This window comes from Callorhinus ursinus, unplaced genomic scaffold, assembly GCF_003265705.2.
Source record: "Callorhinus ursinus isolate GAN/ISIS: 27379988/994484 unplaced genomic scaffold, GSC_fseal_2.0 scaffold5, whole genome shotgun sequence".
Classification (NCBI taxonomy): domain Eukaryota; kingdom Metazoa; phylum Chordata; class Mammalia; order Carnivora; family Otariidae; genus Callorhinus; species Callorhinus ursinus.
The window spans coordinates 800950-821469 of NW_027397067.1; the positions used below are offsets into that span (position 1 = coordinate 800950).

Here is a 20520-nt window from a genome sequence, read left to right on the forward strand (position 1 = left end):
ATAAACTGTGATCTGCGGCACAGTCGGGCCACTACTCTTCCAGCAGGGACCCAACAAGCGGCAGAGTTGGGGAGACTGCCCTTCCTCCTCAGGGAGGAGTGGCGTGGGAGTGCACCACAGGAATCTGCTGGGTTTGGAGACTCCAAACGGGGACCTGTGCCTGAGACAGAAATGCTCGGTCACAGGCCGGGTGAGCACAGAGTGTGGCTGGAGACCGGAGAGACAGGAGTGATTGACTGCTTTTCTCTGGGGACACACTGAGGAGCGGGGCCCTGAATTCTCGTCCTCCAAAGCTGTACAGAAAGTTGTATAAAAGCTACCGAGAGCAAACCCAAGCAGATTACTTAGCCTGGTCCCTGGCAAGGGCTGGTCAATTCTGCCTCGGGCAAAGACATTTGAGAATCACTGCAACAGGCCCCTCCCGCAGATCAGCAAGAACAGCCAGCCAAGACCAGGTTTACCAATCAATGAGAACAGTAGAATCCAGCACTAGGGGAATACAGCACATAGAATTCATGGCTTTTTTCCTGATGATTCTTTAGTCTTCAAAGTTAACATTCAGAATTCTTTTTTTCTATTTTTTTTTTGAATTTTTCTTTTTCCCTTTTTCAACCATCTTATCAATCCCTTTTTTAAAAATCTTTTTCGGGTGCCTGGGTGGCTCAGTCGGTTAAGCGACTGCCTTCGGCTCAGGTCATGATCCTGGAGTCCCGGGATCGAGTCCCGCATCAGGCTCCCTGCTCAGCAGGGAGTCTGCCTCTCCCTCTGACCTTCTTCCCTCTCATGCTCTCTCTCTACCATTCTCTCTCTCTCTCAATAAATAAATAAAAATCTTTAAAAAAAAAAAATAAAAATCTTTTTCATTTTTAGTCATATTCTATCCCTTCATTATAGTTAACCTTATTTTTTGTGTATATATAAATTGTTTTCTTTTTAAAATTTTGGGATACAGTTTCTTCTAACAGACCAAAATATACCCTAAATCTCTAGTGTATGGGCTTTGTTCTCGTCTCCTGCCTGATCACATTTTCTCTTTTTTTTTAAATTTCTCTCCTTTCTTTTTTCAACCAACTTCCTATCTTATCAATTCCTTTTATAAAATCTTTTATAATTTTCATCTTTACAGTCATCATACTAACCATTATTTTTGTACATATATAAGTTTTTTCTTTATTTAAAATTTTGGGAGGCACTTTCTTCTAACAGACCAAAATATGCCCCAAATCTAGTATGTGATCAGATCATACTGATCTATGCACCAGCCTGATCATATTTATTCATATTCTGTTTTTTTTCTTTCTTTTCCTTTCTTTCCCCCTGGTTTCGGGGCTCTTCTGATTTGTTTAGTGCATATTTTTCTGGGGTCTCTGTTACCCTGTTAGCATTTTGTTCACTCATTCATCTATTCTCCTCTAGACAAAATGACAAGATAGAAAAACTCACCTCAAAAAAAAAGAACAAGAGGCAGTACTGACTGCTAGGGATCTAATCAATACGACATTAGTAACATGTTGGTACTAGAGTTCAGAATGACGATTATAAAGATTACTAGCTGGGCTTGAAAAAAGCATGGAAGTTACTAGAGACACCCTTCCTGGAGAAATAAAAAACTAAAATATAACCGAAATCAATCAAAATCAAAAAGGCTACTAAAGAGGTGCAATAAAAAATGTAAGCTCTAAATGCTAGGATAAATAAGGCAGAAGAGCGAATTAGTGATATAAAAGACCAAATGATGGAGAATAAAGAAGCTGAGAAAAAGAGAGATAAACAACTACTGGATCACGAGGGCAGAATTCGAGAAATAAGTGATACCATAAGATGAAACAATATTAGAATAATGGAATCCCAGAAGAAGAAGAAAGAGAGGGGCAGACAGTATATTGGAGCAAATTATAGCGGAGAACTTCCCTAATTTGGGGAAGGAAACAGGCATCAAAATCCAGGAGGCACAGAGAACCCCCCTCAAAATCAATAAAAATAGGTCAACACCCCAACAACTAATAGTAAAACTTACAAGTCTCAGAGACAAAGAGAAAATCCTGAAAGCAGCTCGGGACAAGAGCTCTATAACCTACAATGGTAGAAACATTAGATTGGCAGCAGACCTATCCAAAGAGACCCAGCAGGCCAGAAAGGACTGGCATGATATATTCAGAGCAGTAAACGAGAAAAATATGTGGCCAAGAATACTATATCCAGCCAGGCTGTCACTGAAAATAGAGGGAGAGTTAAAAAGCTTCCAGGACAAACAAAAACTAAAAGAATTTGGAAACACCAAACCAGCTCTACAAGAAATACTGAAATGGGTCCTCTAGGCAAAGATAGAGCCTAAAAGTAACATAGACCAGAAAGGAACATGGACAATATACAGTAACAGTCACCTTACAGGCAATACAACGGCACTAAATTCATATCTTTCAATACTTACCCTGAATGTAAAAGGGTTAAATGCCCCAATCAAAAGACACAGGCTATCAGACTGGATAAAAAAACAAGCCCCATTGATATGCTGTCTGCAAGAGACTCATTTTAGACCCAAAGACACCCCCACATTGAAAGTGAGGGGGTGGAAAACCATTTACCATGCTAACGGACACCAAAAGAAAGCTAGGGTGGCAATCCTTATATCAGAGAAATTAGATTTTAAACAAAAGACTATAATAAGAGATGAGGAAGGACACTATATTCTACTTAAAGGGTCTATCCAACAAGAAGATCTAACAATTGTAAATATCTATGTCCCTAACATGGGAGCAGCCAATTATATAAGCCAATTAATAACAAAATCAAAGAAACACATCGACAATAATACAATAATAGTAGGGGACTTTAACACCCCCCCATGACTGAAATGGACAGATCATCTAAGCAAAAGATCAACAAGGAAATAAAGACTTTAAATGACACACTCGACCAAATGGACTTCACAGATACATTCAGAACATGCCATTCCAAAGCAACAGAATACACATTCTTCTCTAGGGCCCATGGAACATTCTCCAGAATAGATCACAACCTAGGTCACAAATCAGGTCTCAACTGGTACCAAAAGATTGGGATCATTCCCTGCATATTTTCAGACCAGAATGCTTTGAAACTGGAACTCAATCACAAGAGGAAAGTTGGAAGAACTCAAAATACATGGAGGCTAAAGAGCATCCTACTAAAAAATGAATGGGTCAACCAGGAAATTAAAGAAGAATTAAAAAAATTCATGGAAACCAATGAAAATGAAAACAGAACTGCTCAAAATCTTGGGATGCAGCAAAGGCAGTCCTAAGAGGAACATATATAGCAATACAAGCCTTTCTCAAGAAAGAAGAAAGGTCTCAAATACACAACCTAACCCTACATCTAAAGGAGCTGGAGAAAATACAGCAAATAAAGCCTAAACCCAGCAGAAGAGAAATAATAAAGATGAGAGCAGAAATCAATGAAATAGAAACCAAAAGAACAGTAGAACAGATCAATGAAACTAGGAGCTGGTTCTTTGAAAGAATTAACAAGATTGATAAGCCCCTGGCCAGACGTATCAAAAAGAAAAGAGAAATGACCCAAATGAATAAAATCATGAATGAAAGAGGAGAGATCACAACCAACACCAAAGAAATACAAACAATTATAAGAACATATTATGAGCAACTCTATGCCAGCAAATTAGATAATCTGGAAGAAATGGATACATTCTTAGAGATGTATAAACTACCAAAACTGAACCAGAAATAAACAGAAAACCTGAACAGACCTATCACCACTAAGGAAATTGAAGCAGTTATCAAAAATCTCCCAACAAACAAGAGTCCAGGACCAGATGGCTTCCCAAGCGAATTCTAGCAAACATTTAAAGAAGAATTAATACCTATTCTTCTGAAACTGTTCCAAGAAATAGAAATGGAAGGAAAACTTCCATACTTATTTTATGACACCAGCATTACACCTTGATTGCAAAACCAAAGACCCTATCAAAAAGGAGAATTACAGACAAATATCCCTGATGAACGTGGATGCAAAAATGCTCACCAAAATACTAGCCAATAGGATCCAACAGTACATTAAAAGGATTATTTACTACGACCAAGTGGGATTTATTCCTGGGCTGCAAGGTTGGTTCAACATCTGCAAATCAATGTGATACGATATATTAATAAAAAAAAGAACAAGAACCATATGATCCCCTCAATAGATGCAGAAAAAGCATTTGACAAAGTACTGCATCCTTTCTTGATTAAAACTCTTCAGAGTATAGGGATAGAGGGTACATACCTCAATATCATAAAAGCCATCTATGAAAAACCCACAGTGAATATCATTCTCAACGGGGAAAAACTGAGAGCTTTTCCCCTAAGGTTAGGAACATGGACAGAAGCAAGACTCTTAAATATAGTTCATTATATAGTTATGACTTCCAAATCCTGTAAATATTTTACATTTTCAAAAACAAAATTAGATCAAAAGGCAAAAGATAAACAATTTCTATTTCTGAAAATTAACTAAAATAAACCTAATTGGTTTAATAACCACATATTGAAAAATAATTTACCAAGGGATTTTAGAACATAAACTTTCACTGTGTATCAGAGTATATTCTAAGTAAGTTATAATTAAAATGAAAATTTTAAACTGCACACACACAAAAAAGTATTGCTGGAATTGTTATAGGGACTGCGTTAAATTTACACAACTTAACTGCCATGTTAACAATACTGAATCTTCAAATTCATGAACATGGCGTGTCTCTCCACTTATTTAAATCTTTAATTTTTGATTTCCTCAGCAATGGGCTATAAGTTTTAGTGTACAAGTCTTGCCATTCTTTCATTAAATTTATTCTTAAGTACTTTGTTCTTTTTGGTGATATTATGAATGCAATTATATTTTTAATTATAGTTTTAAATGTTTTCTGCTCATATATAGAAAAAGAACTGATTTTTTTTAACATTGATATTATATCCTACAAATTTTCTATAATTATTTATTAGTTCTAATAGCTTTCTGTAGATCTTTAGGATTTTCTACCTCATGCCATCTGTGAATAGAGAGTTTTGGGGCATCTGAGTGTCAGTTGAACTTCTGATTCTTGATCTCGGCTAGGTGATGGTCTCAGGATCATGGGATTGAGCCCCACATCAGGCTCTGCACTCAGCTAGGAGTCTACTTGGGCTTCTCTCCCTCTCTCTCTCTCTACCCTGCCCCATTCCACTCGCCCCACTCAATCCCACCCCACTCCCCCGCATATGCACACATGCTCTCTCTCCCTCTCTCAAAAAAACAAAAAAATTGAATTTGCTCCTTTTTTTCCAATTTGGTTGCCTTTTATTTCTTTCTTTTGCCTGACTGCACTGGCTAGAACCTCCAGTTCTGAACTCCAGGAAGTTCAACTGACTGAGCCACCCAGGTGCCCCAAAACTGCATGTTGAATTGAAAAGGGCAGATGCCCTTGCCTTGTTCACAGACTTAGGAGGAAAACATTCAGTCTTTTACTATTAAATATTTTGTTGGCTGTTGGTTTTCCATAGATAACCTTTTGTCCTTTTTATCATGAATGGATGTTGGATCTTGTCGCAAATTTATCTATATCTATTGAAATGATAATGTGGTTTTGTCCTTTAGTCTTTTAATATAGTATATACTATTAATTGATTCTCAGATGCTAAACTAGTTTTGCATTCCTAGGACAAATCCCAATTGATATTGTAGAATATATATATGTTGTTGGATTTGATTTTTTAATATATTTTTGGAAAAATTTTGTGTCTATATTCATGAAGGATATTGGTCTACAGGTTTCTTGCAATGATTCTGTCTTGCTTTGTTATCCTGTAACTCCACAGGATAAGCTGGGAAGTATTCCTTTCTCCTCTATTTTCTGAAAAGTTTATGAAAGGTTGGTCTTATTTCTTCTTTAAATATCTGATGAAAATTCACCAGGGAAGCTATCTGGATCTGGGCTTTCCTTTGTAAGATTTTAAACGAGTAATTCTATTTATTTATTTATTAAAGGTATACTCGGATTTTCTATTTCTTCTTGAGTCAGTTTTGGTCACGATCTCAGGGTCGTGAGATCAAGCCCACATGGGGCTCTGTACTGGGTATGGAGCCTGCTTAAGATTCTCTCTCTGTCTGCCTGTGCCCCCACCCCAAGAAAACGGATGAACATATGGGAAGAGAGAAAAGAAAAAAAGGAGAGAGAGAAACATAGCATAAGAGACTCTTAACAATAGAGAGCAAACTGAGGGTTGATGAAGGAATGTGGGGGATGGGCTAGATGGGTAATGTTTATCAAAAAGGGCACTTGTGATGAGCACTGGGTGTTGTAAGTCATAAATCACTGAATTCTACTCCAGAAACCAATAATGCACTGTATGTTAACTAAAATTAAAAAAAAAAAAAAAAAAAAAGAATTAGAGGTGAAATGACATGTCATCAGGGTTTTTTATTTCAGTAACTACAGCACAAAAGAAAAGAGGCTAAAATAGGGTTGATTAGGCTGGAAAATGCTTAATGCATGTTTGATCTAGATGTTCAGTTACAGTCTTACCTTTTAGCTTTGCATATGTTTGAAACTTTCATAATAAAAAAAACGTTTGAAACTTTCACAATAAGTCTTTTTTTCTCCATCAAGAAACACAAAATAAAATTGAGTTGTAAGAGTTGACTGCAATTGCCCTCAACTTTTTTTGGAACAGAGAAGATAATTCCCCACAGAAATAAAAAGTATATGGTGTCTCCGGTCCCAGACTAGAATAGAATGACTTACTTTCTGGCAATCTTTTTGAAAGTAGATTGAAATAATTCTTCCATAACATGTTGCTGTTCCCGACAAAGAATTTCCGTCATCAACTGCAACAATACAGGACTTTGAGATAATTCCAATGCATCTAGAAACTAGAAAAAAAAATAATTTTCTTGGGTCTTTATTTTTGTTTTGTTCTTACCAGTAATAACAAAATGGAAAATTAAAACCGGGTTTCACAGAGAAGTAACAAATGCTAACACTTGCCATTTCTGCAGCTACAGTGAATGCCTGCATATAATGACATTTGCTAAATATTTGAGTTTTGATTCTCTTAAGGTTTTGCAGATGTTTTTTCTGTTACAGCGGTCAGGATCTTCTGAAAGATATGATTCCAGGTTCTGAAATTCCACGATGATGTGACTTTACTGAGGTCTTTGTCTTCACCATTCCAGGTACTCTGGGTTTTTTTTTATTTTGGAGACATGTCTTTTCCACACCATCTTCACTGCACAGCAGCTGTTCTAGGCTGTTCATCTAATGTTCTCTACTCCCCCATTTTCTACCTTGATGTCTGTTTGTTCTACTTTCTAGGAAATAGCCTCAATTTTATCTTCTGTTTTGTGTATTTTTTTAAAATTTTGCTTTTATATATTTAATTTCCAAGAGCACTTATTTGTTCTACTTCATGGACACAATACCTTCTCTCATCTCTGAAACTACTCTTACAGTTTCTTTGATGTTCTCACCTCCCATCTCCCTTTGTTGACTCAGTTCCCTCTGAGTTCCTTTTTCCTGTTGGTTTACATCTTTTAAGGTTGGAAGCTTCCTTCAAATGTTCAGTGACTGTACTTATATTTACATTAGCACAATTACATTAAGAGAAAGTACCGAAGATCTATGTAGAATCTTTGTGGATGCTATAACCATTAGGTAACAGACTGCCTGGGAAAGAGGATGCTTAGATGGCACCTACATAATGGTGTCACCCCATCAATGACCTGCTGATTACAGGAATGCACCATTCACAAAAGGTGACTGGCAAGCTAGAGGCAGCATGTACCCTGAGCACTGAGAGTGGCACCACCAAGCTCTTTCCCCAGAAACTACACTCAGCATCTCAGCATCAAGCCACCATAGCTTTGAACTGTTGTCTTTGAGCATCTGTGCTATATCTCAATTTATTCTGTGTACCTGTTAGCAAGATGTGTCCTTTGGTATCAAATGGGCCTAAGAGAGGATATTTTTTGGGTCTGGGAATGCTCAAAAAATTTCCATACAAATTAATGGTAATTGCTTCTTTGCTTTATGCCATTTTGGCTTACAAAAGTTTTCACAGAAATGTTCCACTTCTAGATAGCAGGGGAAACCTGTATATAGTTGCTATAAATAACAATAATCTAGTATTGTATGGAAAAACAAATAATCTACCACCTTGTTTAAGCCACTGGTATTTTAGAGATCTTCATCTATATATTAAATAATATAGGTGATAATCACTAGATGTTTCTCAAATAACCACTACTTTATTCTATTTCTTAGCTCTTTTTGGCATTAATTTTCAAAATTTATACATTATGCATAGAATATTTCACAATGTTTTTCTGCATAAAAGATTTCAATTTAAAATGGGAGGGAATGAATTCCAAAGGATTTAGATATGCATCTGCTTCCACAGCTACCCAGCTTTCAAAATGAATTGAACTGAATTCTTAAAGTTACAATACATCTCTGACTTTGAATATTTCACTTACTTCTTTTCATCAAGATATGTAACAGAAAAACAATGTTTTAACTTCACTTGGTACTACTAAAAACTAACCTTTTTCATGCAGTCTACATAATTATTGTACCGCAGAGTTCCTGGGGGAAATTCTTCAGACTTCATGGGGAAATTAGAAACGATAAGCTTTTCAAGGACATGCTTAAGGTCCTCAAGACTGCCTCCAGTAAGACTGGTGAAGAATGGAAGAAGAATTACAGCCTGACCCTGTGGGAGCAATGCAGACATAATGAAATTGCACCAGTCAGGTCTTATGAATCCTATAGAATAAATAAAATTACTGCTTTCTTAAGGCTTTGCAAATAAAGCATTGTGTGGATTCAATGAATGACTTCAGAATACCTTCTAGATTACACTGAAAGCCAACCTGAACACAATACTGTATCTCGGCTTCTACTCTAGAGGCCAGCGGGCCAACTCAGGGCTATACGTGTAATTAAATAGGACACTGTATGATGATGCTGTGTGATTTCTCCTTCTACAAATACAGACTCTAATACAGATACACTGGATAAGCGTATGGTATGGAAAGAGCATACTGAACAACCTATGGGAAAATTTATAAATATTTCTCACAGAGCTAATTCAGAACTTTATAACGAGAGTAAAACTAGATGATATTTCTTATCTCCCTTGCATGGCAAGAAAGTTCCCAGGCTCCCTCATACTGAGGAATGATAAATTTGATTAACCACAGAACAGAAAATTCCAAAGAAATATCCTTATGGTCTACGAAAAAGACATCTTTCATTAAGGCCATATTTTATTAGAACATAAAATCTAATTATTATAGGACTTTAAAATTATAATATTAAGTTCTTGACTCTAAAAATTACCAATATATTTATTAATAGATGACTAATAGTTTAAATTCTGTCATTCACTAATACAGCAATTCTCAAAAAAGCCAATTTGAACCACACATATGAAAAGACAAATATTAATTCTTCTAAGTATGGGAAAATCATCGTGATTATATTTATTTTTTGGAGAGACATAAAAAAGTATGCGCAGATCAAATAATATGATGCCAGGGGTATCTTTCAAGGGTAGGGGTGGCTGCATAGTTGAAACAGACATGCCCATAGACAGATGGCTATTGAGGCTGAGTGACAGGTACACAAGGATCATGTAATCTCTGCTTCTGAATATGTGTGAAATTTTCCATAATAAAAAACAGAACACATCACAAATATGTAAAATTATAAAATAGGAAAATAATGGAGAATGTAATCTGAAAGAAAAATCTTTTTCATCACTTACCTTTAAATGTAAACCCAACTTTGAATCAGCAAGTAGACTAGCATATGTTGTAAAGACTTCAGGGAACGCACTGTGATTTGTATTAAAAGATACAGATGAATCAATCTAAAGGAGAGGAAATAAAACATGATATATTTCTATATTATGCCTCTAATTTCCTTTAACACATTTTCTAAGTTTTTTAATTTCAGAAATAATCTAGAAATTTGTTCTTTGGCTTCAACAATATTTTAACAATTCTTGTTCTGAAATATTTTAAATCTATCTGCTAAGACAATGCATGTAAAGACACTAAAAGGTAAAGTACAGGAAAGGATAATGAGTATAAATGATAATAATGGAAAAAGTATAAAATGTAAGGTAATCAGCAAATGTCCAGTGAAAATATTTTTTCTTATCAAACCAATGAGCTTAAGAAATCTCCAACACATTTTTAAAGATAAAACTTACAGAGTCCAAAAAAACTTCTTTTTTAAGGTTTCTCAAGGTACCTGCAAAATTTTGGCCAGTAAGGTCAGCACTGCTGTTTTACTTTCAGGAGCAGAATCTTTGGCCCACCAGGAGTCCCACTTCTTCCAGTTGTGCAGAATTTTACTCGCAAGTTTCAGTCCTTGGTGTTTCTGGCTGGCTCGATCCCTGAAGCTCTGATCTAACATACCATTCAGAACGGTGCTTACCTGAAATAAGTGTATAGTACTTGAAGAAAAATCCTCAATATCAAGACTGATGGATATATAACAAAATCTACTTTCAGTTCAAAGCTATTCTTGGAAAATAAAGATGCTATTTCTTAAGAGCTATTTATTTCATAACTCCTCAAATTTGAGAAGAAAAACTTAACACGTAAATTTTCCCACAAAAGCATAAGGTGGTCTCCTTTATGAAATCATGTTCATCCTATTGCTTATTTTCTTAGTTGGGAGCATTCTCGATGAGAGGAAGTATTAACTCTCCTCTGTTATACAGGCACATGCACAGAAGCATATACACATGCTTGCACACACACACATTTCCTGTCCCAACACCTTTCCAGTAGCTGACATCCTAATTTTGTTAGATTTATATTCAATATTCTTATCATTATGACAATGCAATCATTTTTACACAACATTCTGATCTCCCTGAAGTATTAACTTATCTGCTTTCTCTGCTGTTTTCAATGTGCCTATCATTATTTGCCATCAAACTCTCCCCAATTAATGAAATCACCTCAAGACATCTAAACACATCAGGAAGTTTATCAGCTCCATCTCAGTGGCAACATAGTTCCCATGCTGGGACGTCTGTGATCACTGCCCTATGGGTGTCACTTCAGCACCCTCCAGGAGAATAGTCCCCTTCTCTGTGTTTGAGCCAACTTCCCAGATCCAACATTTTCCTCTTTCTTGGCTGACTGATGAGAGTGCATAGGAGATAAGATTCCTTTGAAATCTGGCACATCTGAAACATCTGCATTCAACTCTCACACATGACTGACAGTCTGGCCAGATTCAGAACTCTAGGTTGGAAACTTCTTTGCTGAATTGTGAAAGGAATTAGGCTTAGTCTTCTAGTGTCCACTCTGCAGTTGCAAAGACAAACGGCATCTGATTTCTTGATTCTTTAAAATGTTATCAGGTTGTCTCTTGCAGAAACTTTTTAGAATCTTTTCTCATGGTGAAGCCCCTGGGGTTCTGAATTGTCAAGAAATTTGCTCCATGTAAGGCTGCTTTCATACACCGTGCTGGATACTCAATGGCCCTTTCCCATCTGGAAGCGCAAGGCCTTCATTTCTGGGACATTCTCTTGAGGGCCTGTCTTCCCCCTGAGGAGGAGGTCCTGGTGCTGGACCTTATCAGTGGATCCCAAGTTTCATCATGTTTTCTCTATTACTTTCTGTTTTGTCTTTTTACTTTATTCTCTGGGAGAGTACCTAAATTTTATCTCCAAACCCATTTCATTTTTAATTTCTGATGCCTATGCTTAATTCTCAAATGTTCTTTTTTGTTCAGTGTTCTTTTCAGTAGCAATTCTTATTTCGTCAATAAGCTGTCTTCTCTCATTTCTGTGGTTTTCTCTTTACACTTCCATCTCACTGAATAGTCTCTGTGTCAAATAGCTTTTTAGAGAATCCATTTCCTCGATGCCTGGTGCTCCCTGGCTGTTGGCACATATTGAGGAACTGACTAAAAGTACTGTGCAGTGGCAAGGTCACTGGCAATAAGGATCACTGAAGGTTGGCTGGGCAATGATGACACTTAATCTTCATCTTCTCTTAGGCTTGTCAAAATATTCTGATATCCTGCCTGAAGGTATTATACCTAACCAACCATATTCTGGGAGCCAAACTTGGGGAAGAGAGCTAAAAGCCTCAAAGTTCAGAATTCAGGGAGGCTTTCACTTAACTTCCTTGTTTCAAAAAAGTATTTCTACACCAAAGATATACAAAGGATCATAAAAGACCATTATGAACAATTACTCACCAACAAATTGGACAGCCTAGAAAAAAAATTGATAAGTTCCTAGAAATATACAACATACCAGGCTTGAATCTTGAGGAGATAATTTGAACAGACCAATTAATAGTAAGGAGGTTGAATCAGTAATCAAAAACCTCAACAAATAAAAGTTCAGGACCAGATGGCTTCACTGTGAATCCTACCAAACATTTAAGGAAGAACTAAGACCAATCCTCAAATTCTTCTAAAAAAACTAGAAGACAAGTCAACACTTCCACACTCATTCCATGAGGCCAGCATTACCCTGATACCAAAACCAGACAAGGAAACTACAAGAAAATTACAGGGAAATATCTCTGATGAACAAAGATGCAAAACTCCTCAACAAAACATCAGCATATCAAATTCAACAATACATTAAAAGGATCATATACCATGATCAAGTGGGGTTTATTTCAGGGATGCCAGGATGGTTCAACATCTGCAAATCAATTACCATGATACACCACATTAACAAAATAAAGGATAAAAATCATAGGAACATCTTAATAGATACAGAAAAAACATTTGATAAAATTCAACAACCATTCATGATAAAAACTCAACACATTGGGTACAGAGGGAACATACTTCAACATAATAAAAGCCATATATGATAAATGCACAGCTGACATCACACTTGATACTGAAAAACTGAGAGCTTTTTCCCTATATCAGGAACAAGAAAAGGATGTCCACTCTTACCACTTTTATTCACCATAGTATTGGAAGTCCTAGCCATAGCAATCAGACAAGAAAAAGAAAAAAAAGAGCATCAAAAACAGAAGGGAAGAAGTAACACTGTCTGTTTGCAGATGGCATGATATTATACATAGGAAACCCTGAAGACTCCACCAAAAAACTATTAAAACTAATAAATAAATTCAGTAAAGTTGCAGGACACAAAATCCATATACAAAAATCTGTTGCATTTCTATACACTAATAACCAACTATCAGAAAGTGAAATTAAAAAAACAATCCCATTTACAATTGCATCAAATAGAATAAAATAGCTAGGAATAAATTAAACCAAGGAGATTAAAAACCTGTGTGATGAAAACTAGAAGACACTGATGAAAAAAACTGAAGATGCAAATAACTGGAAGGATATCCTGTAATCATGGAATAGAGTAATTAATATTGCCAAAATGTTGGTATTATCCAAAGCAATCTACAGATTCAATACAATCCCTATCAAAATTCCAATGGAATTTTTCATAGAAATAGAACAAGCAATCCTAAAATTTGTATGGAACCACAAAAGACCCTGAATAATCAAAGCAATCCTGAGAAAGAACAACAAAGCTGGAGGGATTATGCTTCCTGATTTCATGCTATATTATGTCAAAGTAATCAAAACAATAGAGTATTGGCATAAAAATAGAAACATAGATCAATGGAACAGAATGGAGAGCCCAGAAATGAACACATGCAAGGAGCCAAGAATATACAATGATGAAGGACAAAGAAGCCAAGAATATACAATGGAGAAAGGATAGTCTCTTCAATAAATGGTAGTGGGAAAACTGGACAGCTACATGCAAAAGAATGAAACTTGAAATCTATTTTACACCATACACAAAAATCAACTCAAAATGTATTAAAGACTTGAACTTAAGACCTGAAGCCATAAAATTCCTTAAGGGATAAGCTCCTTGACATTGGTCTTACAATGATTGTTTTTTGGATTTCACACCAAAAGCAAAGGCTACAATAGTAAAAATAAACAAGTGGAACTACATCAAACTAAAAAGCTTCTGCACAGCAGAAGAAATCACCAACAAAATGAAAAGGCAAGCTAGAAAATGGCAGAAAATATCTGTAAATCTTGTATCTGATAAGGGGTTAATATCCAAAATATATGAAGGACTCATACAACTCAACAGCAAAAAAAATCAAACAATCTAATTTAAAAATGGGCAGAGGAACTGAATAGACATTTTCCCAAAGAAGACAGGTAGTCAAAAGGTACATGAAAAGGTGCTCAACATCACTAATCATCAGGAATATGCAAATCAAAACCATAGTGAGACATCATCTCATACCTGTAAGAACAACTAGCATCAAAAAGACAAAAGTGTTGGTAAGGATGTGAAGAAAAGGGAACTCTTGTGCACTGTTACTGGGAGTGCAAACTGGTGCAGCCACTATGGAATACAGTGTGGCAGTCCTTCCAAAAATTAAAAACAGAAGTACCACATGGTCTGGCAATTCCACTTCTGGGTATTTATCTGAAGAACAGGAGATCACTATCTAAAAAATATATTTGCAACCCTCTGTTCATTGCAACATTATGTACAATAGCCAAAGACATGGAAACAAACTAAGTGTCCATCAACAGATGAATAAGGATGTGGTACATACATATACAATGAAATTTTTTCAGCCATTATAAAGAAGAAAATTCTGCCAATTGTCACAACATAGATTTGACCCTGACAACATTATGCTAAGTGAAATGGATCCTACAGAGAAAGTTAAATACTGTATATCATTTATACCTGGAATCTAAAAAATCAAACTCATAGGGAACAGACTTATGCTTGCTAGAGGCAGGGGATGCCAAGTTGGGCAAAATGAATGAAAGTGGTCAAAGGTACAACTTCCAGTTATAAGATAATTAAGTTCTGGAGATGTAATTTACAGCATGGTGACTAAAGTTAACAATCTGTATCACATATTTGAAAAGTGCTGATGTGCTTGAAAGTTCTCATTGCATGGAAAAAATTTTATCAATATAAGGTGATGAACATTAACTAAACTTATCACAGTAATCATTCTGTATGATTACCAAATTTGATTAAATCAAATCAGCATGTTGTACACCTAAAACTTACAAAATGTTATATATCAATTATATCTCCATAAATGTGGAAAAAAGAAAAAGAATATTCATTCATGTGAATGGTTATAAAATAAAGAAAATCAGTAGTTTTCTGATATACCACATCCTTGAAAAAAAAATAAAAAGGTGGGGAGCCTGGGTGGCTTGGTCAGTTAAGAGTGATTCTTGATTTCATCTCAGGTCATAATCTCAGGTTCATGAGACTGAGTCCTGTGTCAGCCTCCATGCTCAGCTGGGGAGTTCACTTCTTTTTTACTTATTTATTTATTTATTTTTAAAGATTTTATTTATCCAACAGTGACAGACACAGTGAGAGAGGGAACATAAGCAGAGGGAGTGGGAGAGGGAGAAGCAGGTTTCCCGCGGAGCAGGGAGCCCAATGTGGGGCTCGATCCCAGGACCCTGGGATCATGATCTGAGATGAAAGCAGACGCTTAACGACTGAGCCACCCAGGCACCCCTGGGGAGTTTACTTCTATCTCTCTCTCTCTCTCTCCCACCCCCTTTGGCCCTTACCCACTCATTTTCTCTCTCTCTCTTTCAAATAAATAAATCTTTCAAAAAAAAATATAAAGGGAAAATGTTCCATTTACATTTACAACTGAATAGCATCCAATATCTAGAAATGTTCTTAAGAAATGTGCAGTAATGGATACTGGGCAAGATGGTGGAGGAGTAGGAGACCTGGATTTCTTCTGGTCTCAGGAATTCAGCTGAATAGGGATCAAACCATTTTGAACACCTACGAACTCAACAGATCGAAGAAAAGAATAGCAACAACTCTCTGAACAGAAACATGACCACTTTCTGGAAGGCAGGAGGTGCGGAGAAGTGAATCCGAGGCGATATTTGGGAGGATAGAGGGCAGAGGAGGGGGCCTCCGTCGGCCGCTTGTGGCAAGTGATAGAGCTGCAGAGCACAAAATCGGAACTTTTAGAAGTCGGTTCCGCTGAGGGACGTCGCTCCAATGGCTGAGCAGGGGGTGGAACCCTCACAGGACAGTGTGGTCTCCGGACCCTCGGGGTCACAGAAAGACCGGGGGTGCCTGAGTGTGGCAAAGCTCCCAGGTATCAGAGCAGGGAAGCCGGCTGCAGACACGGAGCCGAGGCGCGGGCTCTCAGCTCGGGGTTGCCATAAACTGTGATCGGTGACAGTTGGGTCACTGCTCCTCCAGCAGGAACCCAACAAACGGAAGATCCGGGGAGACTCCCTTTCATCCCATGGGAGGAGCGGTGCGGGAGCACACCTCAGGGATCTGCTGGGTTTGGAGACTCCATAGGGGGTCGGGTATCAGAGATAGAAACGCTCGGTCACAGGCCGGCTGAGCATGGAGTTCAGCCGGAGACCAGGGAGACGGGGGTGACTGACTGCTTTTCTCTGGGGGCGCACTGAGAAGCGGGGCCCCAAGTTCTCGGCTCCTCCAGGGCAGAGTTTGGGAGGCCGCAATTTTCACTCTCGTCCTCCAAAGCTGTGCAGGGAACAAAAGCTCCCGAGAGCAAACCTGAGCAGATTGCTTAGCCTGGCCCAGCAGGGGCGGGACAATACTGCCTCGGGCAAAGACATTTGGAAACCACAGCAACAGGCCCCTCCCCCAGAAGATCAGCACGAACAGCCAGCCAAGACCAAGTTTACCAATCAATGAGAACGGGAGAACTCCAGCGCTAGGGGAATACTGCACATAGAATTCATGGCTTTTTTACCATGATTCATTAGTCTTTCAAAGTTAATTTTAACTTTTTTTTTTGAATTTTTCTTTTTCCCTTTTTCAACCAACATCTTATCAAACGCTTTTTTAAAAAAAATTTTTTATTTTTCATTTTTAGAGTCATATTCTATCCCTTCATAGTAGTTACCCTTATTTTTTGGCATATATATATAAGTTGTTCTCTCTTTAAAATTTTGATATACAGTTTCTTCAAACATATCAACATATACCCTAAATCTCTAGTGTATGGCTTTGTTCTAGTCTCCTGCCTGATCACATTCTCTCCCCCCTTTTTTTTAATCCTCTTCTTTCTTTTTTCAAACACCTTCTTATCAATTCCTTTTTTAAAATTTTTTATACTTTTTATCTTTAAGTCATATTCCATCCCTTCATTGTATCAACCCTTATTTTGTACCTATATAAAAGTCTTTATTTACAATATTAGGAGGCACTTTCTTCTAACAGACCAAAATACACCCAAAATCTAGTGTGTGGCACTGATCTATGCACCAGCCTGATTATATTTGATCATATTCTGGCTTTTTTTGTTTTGTTCTGTTTTTGTTTGTTTTTATCTTTTTCTTTTACTTTTTTTTTTCTCTTTCTTTCCCTTTCTTTTCCCCTGGTTTCAGGTCTTCTCTGATTTGTTTAGAGTATATTTTCTGGGGACGTTGTTAACCTGTTAGCATTTTGTTCTCTCAATCATCTATTCTCCTCTGGACAAAATGACAAGACGAAAAAAATCACCTCAACAAAAAGAACAAGAGGTAGTACCATCTGCCAGGGACCTACTCAATACGGACATTAGTACGATGTTGGACCTAGAGTTCAGAATCATGATTTTAAAGATACTAGCTGGGATTGAATAAAGCATGGAAGTTATTAGAGAAACACTTTCTGGAGAAATAAAAGAACTAAAATCTAACCAAGTCAAAATCAAAAAGGCTATTAATGAGGTGCAATAAAAAATGGGGGCATTAACTGCTAGGATACATGAGGCAGAAGAGAGGATTAGAAATATAGAACACCAAATGATGGAAAATAAAGAAGCTGAGAAAAAGAGAGAAAAACACTACTGGATCATGAGGGCAGAATTCGAGAGATAAGTGATACGATAAGACGAAACAACATTAGAATAATTGGGATCCCAGAAGAAGAAGAAAGAGAGACAGGGGCGAAAGGTATACTGGAGCAAGTTATAGCAGAGAACTTCCCTAACGTGGGGAAGGAAACAGGCATCAAAATCCAGGAGGCACAGAGAACCCCTCTCAAAATCAATAAAAATAGGTCAACATTCCGACATCTAATAGTAAAACTTACGAGTCTCAGAGACAAAGAGAAAATCTTGAAAGCAGCTCGGGAGAAGAGATATGTAAACTATAATGGTAGAAACATTAGATTGGCAACAGACCTATCCACAGAGACCTGGCAGGCCAGAAAGGACTGGCATGATACATTCAGAGCACTAAATGAGAAAAATATGCAGCCAAGAATACTATATCCAGCTAGGCTGTCACTGAAAATAGAAGGAGAGATAAAAATCTCCCAGGACAAACAAAAACTAAAGGAATTTGCAAACATGAAACCAGCCCTCCAAGAAATATTGAAAGGGGTCCTCTAAGCAAAGAGAGAGCCTAGAAGCAGCACAGACTAGAAAGGAACACAGACAATATACAGTAACAGTCCCCTTACAGGCAATACAATGGCACTAAATTCATATCTTTCAATAGTTACCCTGAATGTAAATGGGATAAATGCCCCAATCAAAAGACACAAGCTATCACACTGGATTAAAAAACAAGACCCATCGATATGCTGTCTGCAAGAGACTCATTTTAGACCAAAGACACACCCACATTGAAAGTGAGGGGGTGGAAAACCATTTACCATGCTAATGGACACCAAAAGAAAGTTGGGGTGGCAATCCTTATATCAGACAAGTTAGATTTTAAAACAAAGACTGTATTAAGAGATGAGGAAGGACACTATATCCTACTTAAAGGGTCTATCCAACACGAAGATCTAACAATTGTAAATATCTATGCCCCTAAAATGGGAGCAGCCAATTATATAAGGCAATTAATAACAAAAGCAAAGACACACATTGACAACAATACAATAATAGTGGGGGATTTTTGACACCCCCAACTAAAATGGACAGATCATCTAAGCAAAAGATCAACAAGGAAATAAATACTTTAAATGACATACTGGACCAAATGGACTTCACAGACATATTCAGAACATTTCATCCCAAAGCAACTGAATACACATTCTTCTCTAGTGCCCATGGAACGTTCTCCAGAATAGATCACATCCTAGGTCACAAATCAGGTCTCAACCGGTACCAAAAGATTGGGATTATTCCCCACATATTTTCAGACCACAATGTTTTGAAACTAGAACTCAATCACAAGAGGAAAGTCGGAAAGAACTGAAATACATGGAGGCTAAAAAGCATCCTACCAAAGAATGAATGGGTCAACCAGGAAATTAAAGAAGAATTTAAAAAATTCATGGAAACCAATGAAAATGGAAAACACAACTGTTCAAAATCTTTGGGATGCAGCAAAGGCAGTCCTAAGAGGAACGTATATAGCAATACAAGGCTTTCTCAAGAAACAAGAAAGGTCTCAAATACACAACCTAACCCCACACTTAAAGGAGCTAGAGAAAAAAAACAGCAAATAAAGCCTAAACCCAGCAGAAGAGAAATAATAAAGATGAGAGCAGAAATCAATGAAATAGAAACTAAAAGAACAGTAGAACAGATCAATGAAACTAGGAGCTGGTTCTTTGAAAGAATTAACAAGATTGATAAGCCCCTGGCCAGACGTATCAAAAAGAAAAGAGAAATGACCCAAATGAATAAAATCATGAATGAAAGAGGAGAGATCACAACCAACACCAAAGACATACAAACAATTATAAGAACATATTATGAGCAACTCTATGCCAGCAAATTAGAGAACCTGGAAGAAATGGATGCATTCCTAGAGATGTATCAACTACCAAAACTGAACGAGGAAGAAATAGAAAACCTGAACAGACCTATAACCACTAAGGAAATTGAAGCAGTCATCAAAAATCTCCCAACAAACAAAAGCCCAGGGCCAGATGGCTTCCCAGGGGAATTCTACCAAACATTTCAAGAAGAATTAATACTTATTCTCCTGAAACTGTTCCAAAAAATAGAAATGGAAGGAAAACTTCCAAACTCATTTTATGAGGCCAGCATTACCTTAATCCCAAAACCAGACAAAGACCCCATCAAAAAGGAGAATTACAGACCAATATCCTTGGTGAACATGGATGCAAAAATTCTCACCAAAATACTAGCCAATACAGTATCCAACAGTACATTAAGAGGATTATTCACCATGACCAAGTGGGATTTATCCCTGGGCTGCAAGGTTGGTTCAACATCCGCAAATCAATCAATGTGATACAATATATTAACAAAAGAAAGAACAAGAATCATATGATCCTCTCAACAGATGCAGAAAAAGCATATGACAAAGGACAGCATTCTCTCTTGATCAAAACTCTTTAGGGTATAGGGATAGAGGATACATACGTCAATATAAAAGCCATCTATGAAAAACCTACAGTGAATATCATTCTCAATGGGGAAAAACTGAGAGCTTCCCCCTAAGGTCAGAAACGCGGCAGGGATGTCCACTCTCACCACTGCTATTCAACATAGTAT

General features: G+C 37.2%; 1 protein-coding gene across 5 annotated transcripts in view; it reads right to left on the reverse strand.

The window, feature by feature from the left end:
- Positions 1–20520, reverse strand: part of PRKDC (protein kinase, DNA-activated, catalytic subunit) — a 232649-nt gene that overhangs the window by 133605 nt on the left and 78524 nt on the right. For all 5 annotated transcript variants that reach the window (XR_003207910.2, XM_025870579.2, XM_073892755.1 and 2 more), the window contains 4 exons: positions 10274–10459; positions 9783–9887; positions 8559–8726; positions 6761–6888 (listed from right to left, as the gene is read on the reverse strand). Coding sequence is in view for 4 of the 5 variants with exons in the window: in XM_025870579.2 (XP_025726364.2) it covers positions 6761–6888; positions 8559–8726; positions 9783–9887; positions 10274–10459 (587 nt within the window). In the remaining variant the exon portion in view is untranslated. The remainder of the gene's footprint in view (positions 1–6760; positions 6889–8558; positions 8727–9782; positions 9888–10273; positions 10460–20520) is intronic.